Below are 8,983 nucleotides of genomic sequence, written 5' to 3'. Positions count from 1 at the left end.
AAGGATAATTCGTATCCTTAAACCTTGTACTATTGCTGATATAAAAACAACGTGTATTATTTTTGTCTGCTCTATAAATGTACCAAGTTTCATTAAATTTGGCGAGTCACGGAAAGATATGTTGACTTGTTAGTTTATTTCAATAACCTCATAAATAATCCTCAGAATCAAAAAGAAATAAAATAAATTATGTGGCTTTATTCGGCTTAGGCCTTATTATATATTTTTAAATATTGGGTTACGAAAAAAGTTCTTTTATATATAGTCTAATTGAAACATATTTTTTAAATTATTTACAAACTTTTATTAAACCAAATATGTTTGTGCCGTTTTGATCAATGAACTTTTGCCATTTTTCGAATAGTGTCATTATTTCGGTGTAGAACTTCTGTGATTTCTCGGTAAAAAAAAAACAGAGAACTTATAAAAAGACTTTTTCTCTAACTCCATATTAAACTGTATGCGTACGTTAATATTCATTTATATTGCATAATTTTTTAGTAATATTATATGTAGGCATTGTGAAAGACTTGAATGACAAACTGGCTTTACGTGAGTATATACGTGTGAGTCTGAAACTTAGAAAATATAACGCAAATGATCTTTTTGGAATGGTTAATGGGATCCTAAAGCCGTCTGTATTATCCACTAAATCGTAATTTTTGTATAACAATTACTTTTTTCTCTTTATAGATTCGAATTCTTTTTCAGGATTAAAGTATACGCATTAATATGTGTTATTTTTTATTACTTTTATTATATTAATTAATTTATTTAATATCAGCTCTATAATTATTCTTTTAATAATTTACTCTTTATTAATTTTTATTAATCTATCCTTCTGATCAGAAAACTATATATATTCAATTATTTTATTCCTTACTCTAATTAGAGGTTTACTTATTATTTTTTTATATTTCACAAGACTGTGAGGTGGAGTTTGTGCCGTAAACCTAAAAATTTTTTTTAAGATTTCAATTTCGAAATTTTTTTTAAAATTTCAATTTCGAAATTTGTTGTCACTCTCGGCATAAACTCCATTTCACAGACACATATTCATGTATACTTTAATCATGGAAAAAGATTTTCAAATCTATAAAAGAAGATAAAAATTATTGTTATACAAAAATTACGATTTAATCGGTAGTACAGATGTCTTTAAGATTTTAATCGGACTAGTCACAATCGAGAGCTTGTACTACAAATATACAACAAAATTATCATTAGATTTTTTATTACGGTTTTAGTTTGAGATATTTTAACCAAAATAAATTTTTATTAAATAATTCTAGATAAACTTGATTATTATATCTATAATATAATTTATAATTTATTGTTTGTATTTATTTGTTTATATCATTAAAATACATTGACAGACGCGAGTAATATAAAAAAAAAATAAACAAAAACATAATATTTTTTAGATTTATTTTTTAGATTAATTGCGTAAATAAACCCTTCTCAGAAGTTATTGGTCATATGAGGATGAATAAAAATCGATTTTGTAGAAAATTTAATAATTTTCATAAGAACTATTTTGTATATAAAAGTAGCCAAATCTGAGATATTTTATACGAAAAAAGTTAGAATTATCAAAATGACCAAAAATACAACATTCTAAAAAAATTCTATCACGGAAAATATTAATTGTACGATCTTAAAAAAAAAACGAAATTGTTCGTAATTTTATCAGCTTTCTTTTTGATAATGACCTTTATTTTGATCAAATGAATACTGAAATATTTTTGAAAAACTGCATTATATTTGATCAGTTTTTTGAAGCTGAAAAAACGTTTTTCAAATCTGCTAGCGGTCAAGACTTTTAGTACATTGTTAATACGTCATTTCGAACAACTTCTCGCAAATACATCTTTTATGACAATTTTGCTTTTAAAATGCAAAAAAGAATTAATTTTCCTGAGGTAGAAGTAAGGTCGAAGCCTCTCTCAAGTTCGGTCGTATGTTTAAAAAGAACATTTCGTGAGACGAGATAAACATTTAATTAAAACTTGTCCTCGTAAACTAAACATGACTCCTCTGCAGCTATTCTCTTTCTTTCTTTTCGATCGAAGAATATTTTGAAGTCAAGCGACCTGCGACTTATTTTTAAAATTTTGCCGAACTCCTCAAAAATTTGTCGAAACTCGATCAATTTCTAAGCTATCCCTATCAGCCATATTATTTATATAATGCTTTAATCGATTTAAATGAGGAGAGTGGCGAACAGTCTAACAGCTTTGAATAATTCAAATACAAATAACAAGTAAAACATTATTAGTCATAAGGGAACAAAATCAATTATTTATTTCCTCACAACTTGTTGAAAAGGTTTTTATTCGCCGCAAACATAGAAACACATACAGTTTACCAGGAACTTTATTAAAATGTATGTCGATAAAACAGCGAGCAGAGTGAACAAATTATATTGCTGTGCTACTATCTAGTAGGAATGTGCCATACTAGAATCAGGGAATAGAAAGTTACTTTTGAAAGATAACAAGTTACAGTTACTCGGTACTGAATAGAAAAAGTATAATAAGTTACCGTTACTAGTTAACGATTTTTAAAAGGAGTGTATATCAATTGTTAACTAATTGACTAATTTAAAATAATATAATTTCATTGGTGAAACAATGAAAAATTATTAAGGCCACACCGATGTGAGTGATGTGAGCAAATGAACTATGCAAGTTAGTACTACGCTACTCTCTTTTAAAAGTAAGAATGTTATTCAATAACAGTCGGAATTTCGAAAAACAGAATCTCAGAAAAAATAATAGAGTGGGGATCAACCAATCAGAATTATTGGGCTGCATTACTGTTCATCTGTTCACATATACGTTAAATCCAAGGTTATTGAAATTGAATTTCTGTACGTATGAAAAGAAATTCATTATTAATAAATAATTGTTCGATAAGAATTTATTAATATATAAGTATTAATTAATTTTTCTAACATATAAATATAACTATATTTGTATCGTGGGGTGAAATTAATTTTTCTAACATCGTTGGGGATAAAATTGCATACTTATCAATCCAAAATTTTTGTGGCTAGGTTGCATAAAGCAATAAGTAGCAATTGTTGCTGTATGAATCTACACTTTTTTTGGGATCTGGCGTTAATTTTGCGTCCAAACTGAACACAGTTCGTATTGAGCAAAGGCAACAAGTAATATGATTTACAATAATGTACATATATATATAAGAGGAAGAGATATAACTTGAACCGTTAAAGCACCAATATTAGGAATTTGTCCTTATATAACTTGTTGTGGTCCTGAATATCAACCATGAAATTTTTTCCTAGGAAAAGTGAAAAGTGAAAAATTTCTTCATTAATTTCAATGATTAAAATTTCCACTTTTCACTTTCAATTCTAGAGATAAAGTTTTATGATTGAACCTACCCTTGAACTTTTGATTCTTGAAATAGTTGCGTATATGTAAATGGCAAGTTGCGAATACTCGCAATGGAAAATCCCTAGAAGTCAATAAGGAAAGCAATACTATCAAATGCCCTGAATATTATACTTCCGCGTCGGAAAGCAAAAAGAGAAATTATCAAGAGGTTTTGTGCACACAAAACGCGATGAAGGGCCATCTACATAAGTCGCAAACGCAGAACGCAATTTGCAGACACATTTGCGACAACCAATCAAAAGCTGTTGTTAGTATTACCGGCATTTCTGATTGGTTGTCGCAAATGCGTCTGCGAACTGCGTTCTGCGTTTGCGACTTATGTAGATGACTCTTAACATATGAACTTAAGCCGATGAGCCAATCAAGATACTGCTTTAGATCTACGTACTCTACGTAACGGAAATAGAAATAACAATAAATTTAATCCATAATCTCGCAATAAGATGAATTTCAACCGACTGAAACTCGTCTTCGTAATCTAAAGCAGTATCCTGATTGGCTCATCGGCTTAAGTTTATACTTTACGCATATCGTTATGGAATTTTGTGTGCGGTAGCCCTAAACCTTCGGTGGAAATTAGGCCACTGTTACGGAAAGTGTATGTGACTAGCTTAAAATCTATCTATTCTACAATGATAGTAAGCAATAGAAAATAAGAAGTTCTTGTATTTTATCGCGCCTTATCTCATAATAAGCTTTGATTGACTGGCAGTAAAGGCGTACGAAATGAGAATAACCTATTTCGCTTATTTCCGATCTTCACGCCATATTTTACTCCCTCTAATGCATGGTATACAATGACTGCGTTCAGCGGACTCAATAGTTGAGTGAACACTCACTGCTATTGATATGCTATGTATACTTCCAGATCTAAAATGCTGATTGGATGATCTAAAAGAGTACATCAACAACAACGAACGCTTATTCAACTGTTGAATCCGCTAAACGCAATCAATGGGCAGTAACAGTAGTTGATTAAGGAGTAGATGTAGAAATCGACCAATCATAATTGATTATTTTTCTCACATTCAACTATGATTGGTCGATTCTATGCCTTCTTAATAATCAACTACTGTTATTGCCCATTGTAGACCATGCATTAGGCTGTGGTCAAAGTACTACAAACGCTTTGAATGCATTTAATAAATCAATTAGAAGAAAGAATTTTACACACTGACCAATTAAAAAATGCTTTAAAGCGTTTGCAGTATCGCGTTAACCGTACCCTTACTGTTAACCGTAACCTTACTTGCATTGTAGAACGGGCTTTAGTTAATCGGCATCATAGTAATGTATAAGTACTTATATTCATGGTACTTATATACTCATTTCTACCTCATGTTTATACTATGATCGGCGTTGATAACAATTGCTTTTAATCTATCGATAATCACGATGGTGCGAAAACTGAAGTATCACGAGCAGAAATTGCTGAGAAAAGTAGATTTCTTGTCTTGGCAAGTTGACAACAATCTCCATGAGGTTAAAATCTTGAAACGTTATTGCATTCAGAGAAGATCGGATTATACGGTGTAAGTGAAATAATTAAATCAATAGGTAATTTAGAATGCTTCCCTTACCTCCGATTTTGATGAAATTAGATTTTGATGAAATTTGACGCGTTTTTACATGAAACAAAAGAATCTAAGAAAAATCTTTGCTTCGCGAACCGAGATATTAAACGTTAAAGTTAATGACTATTGAGGTTAGGAAATCTGTCACAATCATGAAGTACGATTTAAGCATGTGCTGCGATCACAAATTCGTTACTTTAAAACAAGTTCTTTACTCTAAAACATAAATTCACTACTTTAAAAACAAATTTACTGCTTTCAAAACGTAAGAATAATATATGAAAACAATTTGTGTTTTTAAAGTAATAAATTTGTTTTCTTTTTAATGAATTTGTTTATAAAGTAGTGAATTTATTTTTTAAGTAGTGAAGTTATTTATAAAGTAATGATTTTGTTTATAAAGTAGTGAATTTATTTCTCTGCCCCATGGACCGAGATATTAATTGTTAAATTTGACGACTATTAAGGTTAGGAAATGCCAGCCGCGAAATGCTGGCAATACGAACATGCGCCGCGATTATATTTTCATGCTTTATAGGTCGTGATTCGATTCATGCTGACAACGCTCATAAGCATCGTTTGTTCTTCATTTAACATTTGATAAACAACAAGGATGAAATGATTTTTAAGCGTTTCGCGCGAATCGGACCGCGGTCATAATCATATGCGCATATGTTTTAATTATGTCTCACTGTGTTTTAGAATTTGTCAGATCGCGGTTCAAAACAAAAGCAAAATAGGTTGATGAAGCAAAGTACAAATTAAAAAAGAAGTAAAGGGGATGCAGTGCCCGAATCGTAATAACTTTTGCTATTTATGTGGTTTACTTGTATCGCCAAAATATTCGCGCTCGATATCGAAAAGTTTTGTGGAAGGTTTTGAAGGTTATTTTGTTATGCTTTATGTGCCAAATTTGTGGTATGCGCCAGAGATTGTGTGCTATTACTGTTACCGTGCTATGGTCGCATGGAAATATGATGAAAATAAACGAAAGAAATATCGGATAAAATATGTTTCGCCAGTAATTTGGTTGCCGCAAAGTGAACACTCTGTTGATTCTTGTTATTTTTGTCAAACGCAACCACGTACCCGTGGTTTTCGTTACAATATTCGCGAAAAAATTGATTATGCCGATGTGCCAACCATAATTCCGGCACGATTGCGTTCTGCAGTTCATCCAAAAGCTCCATCAGAGGAGCAAAAAGAGCAAGAAGTCATATTTGAAGCGTATGACATGGAATCAGCAGAACTGTCTCAAACGGAATTAACAAGGTCTGAATTTGTTACAATGTAAAGCGAATTGGGCCTCCATATATTTCATTTTATAATGCAAGTGAACTTTAATACTGACTTTATACGTAAAACAAGATATCGCAAAGAAGTGCAAAAATCTGATTATCTCGTTTACAGCAATGGAATTTGATTAAATTTCAGAATCATATTAGCTTGAAAGCGTTCCAATATTATACCTTTATATTGGTCAAAGCTAGATCTTGAGTATTTTAAAATTTAAATATCATTTCATGAATTTATATAAAATACATTTATAATCTTTCAAGTTGCATATTGAATTGCTTTTTTGGAGTTAGAAACGCAACTGAATTATTATAGTAGTATCACAAATTAAATTGTAATTTAATAATTTTACCTAATTGGCATAATTTTAAGAAGACCTTAATGTACTGAAAATTTGTAAATAAATTTATTACAAAAAATATTACCTCGGTCGAAAATCGAACTTGAATTTCTAGCATTCCGTGTGAGCATTCTAAGCTTTTAGATCACAGAGGCTCTAGTAATATTCTTTGTAATAATCAAACATGTAGAAATATACACATTTTTCAGGCAGTATACATTAACATAATAAACAATAATAAACGATTTATTAGGACTGTATAATGTGAAATAAATGTAAAAATAATGAACTTTAACACTTCATGCTCTTATTTTTATTTTCGCTTTTTAAAGCGAGATTTTTAAGATAAGTGCGAAGAGTGCTGAAACTATTTATCTTTATAAAGGATATCAATGAATTGTAGATACAACAAACTATCACGAGATATACGAGAGTTAGGTAGGAAGATTAAGGAAGTCGAGCCTGACCATCCCTTTCGTATTGAGCAAAGTGCCGTATTGTTGGAGAAGCTATATATGATAGGCCTGATTTCCACCAAATGGGACTTGTCGCAGACACAAAAAGTAACTGCTAGTTGCTTCTGCAGACGAAGACTCCCGGTCATTATGGTGCGCAATAAGATGAGTCAGACAATATCCATGGCGACAAAATTGATAGAACAGGGTCATGTCCGAGTCGGAGTAGAAGTTGTAAAAGACCCAGCGTTTTTGGTAACAAGGTAACATATTTTGTCTGTTCACTGCACAAATGAAGAAACAAATAAAACAATATCAGTTGTATGTTTTACTACAGAAATTTAGAGGACTTCGTAACATGGGTAGACACATCTGCTATTAAGAAACACGTATTGGAATACAATAACGAGGTGAGAATTCTTTCAGCATCTCTTATTATACATTATTGCTGTTAAATTATATTTTCGTAATTATATGTAATACATATATAAATACATATATAAATTTTTGTTTTACAGAGGGATGATTTTGATATAGTGTGATCAACTGAATTTTCTTGTTTTTTTTTTTACAAAAAGACTGTTGATATGCAACAATGTATATAAAAAAACTATCAATGTATATAAAAAAAAACTGTTAATGAAGAAAGTAATCTACATCTTATTTTTTGTTTATATATAAAACATATATTTTGAACATTGCTTTTAATAAACTCCACAATAACTATCGTTGTTCGTAAAAAAGTCTTTTTTTATAGTAGTAATAATATAAAACTATAATAATACAATAGAATAAAAAGTTGTTTTTTCTTTGTAATATTATCTGAATTCTCATAAAATACAAATACAAATATGAAAAATAAAATAATAAAATACGCATAGAGATTCCTTGTATGAGATAAATTTATTAAAAGTCGAATTAATTATCTCTACTTTGAGATTGTATATGTCGTTTGAACATAATCACTTAAACATAAGGACACGAAGAATGCATTGACATAATCGTAAATATGAAGATTTTTACCACTTAAGGTTTAGCGCAGATGAGATTGATTTTTTGAGACTGATTTTTATTTATAACCAGAGATTGCAACAAATTTAAAAAATATCAACTATATATCAATGTTTTTTGTATAATAACTAAGATAAAAATCGAACCAATCAAATGTATTCAATTTTGCTATTTAGTTTTTATTTCGATGTTCAGTCTCTGCTTATAACATGAAGATCACATTCAAGATATGTGCTGTACTGAAAATTAGTATGATCACATCTAGCGCTAATCTGCAAACAAAAGTACAGTTATGTGCATTTTTATACAATCCGCTGACACTGATTCGATTAATTGATAAGGAGAACACATTTATATCGTACTAGGAACGTTAGGAATACTTCGCCAGAATTAGACACTGCAACTGCACTGGAACGATATAAAGAAAAATTGGAGCAGCGATGAATCATATCACGTGCATTCCGAGCAGCCACTCATTCATATACTTATAATGATAATTAGTATTTATTATGATTATGATACAAATGTTACATGTTAATATCTTTATAGTAATCGGCAGTCTCTGTGCTGGTCTCTGTGACATCGCCGCCGCGTTAAGTAATCTTTATTACGTTCTAAAGAGTACTTGGAGTATGCACTTTTTTCTCTTTTTTTTGTCTCTTTCTTTCCTTTGTACTTTTCTAGAACGTAATTAATAGATCAAACGGGGGCGTGTGTCGGCTCAGGTCCCTAAGTATCTCCTCCTCTTCTCCTTCTCCTTCACCGTCAACTATTTACATAATTGCCTTGCGAAATCTCTCCGTAACACGCTGCATTTATTCACAGAAGGAAAAAAAACGATATCGTTTATTTTGTTCCGTATTCTTATTTATCTCCACGGCATAT

At 30.5% G+C, this 8,983-nt stretch overlaps 1 protein-coding gene across 1 annotated transcript; it reads left to right on the top strand.

Moving 5' to 3' along the window:
- Positions 1–4,817: 4,817 nt before the first annotated feature.
- On the top strand, positions 4,818–7,629 carry LOC105626243 (U3 small nucleolar ribonucleoprotein protein IMP3). The gene is made up of 4 exons (XM_012207548.1): positions 4,818–4,954; positions 7,036–7,350; positions 7,425–7,497; positions 7,606–7,629. Exons 1-4 carry the CDS (start codon positions 4,818–4,820, stop codon positions 7,627–7,629), a joined length of 549 nt encoding a protein of 182 aa, XP_012062938.1.
- Positions 7,630–8,983: the final 1,354 nt, after the last annotated feature.

Source organism: Atta cephalotes, assembly GCF_000143395.1.
Source record: "Atta cephalotes unplaced genomic scaffold scaffold00005, whole genome shotgun sequence".
Taxonomy (NCBI): Eukaryota; Metazoa; Arthropoda; class Insecta; order Hymenoptera; family Formicidae; genus Atta; species Atta cephalotes.
The sequence above is the reverse complement of the archived record's forward strand: the minus strand, read 5'-3'. Positions and strand labels throughout refer to the sequence as shown.

What these genes read in the sequence shown, in the direction of transcription:
- LOC105626243 (XM_012207548.1), top strand. Translation starts at nt 4,818, where the DNA reads ATGGTGCGAAAACTGAAGTATCACGAGCAGAAATTGCTGAGAAAAGTA. An exon ending in CCAGCGTTTTTGGTAACAAG is followed by an intron (nt 7,351 to 7,424) that starts GTAACATATTTT and finishes GTTTTACTACAG; the next exon opens with AAATTTAGAGGACTTCGTAA. An exon ending in TATTGGAATACAATAACGAG is followed by an intron (nt 7,498 to 7,605) that starts GTGAGAATTCTT and finishes TTTGTTTTACAG; the next exon opens with AGGGATGATTTTGATATAGT.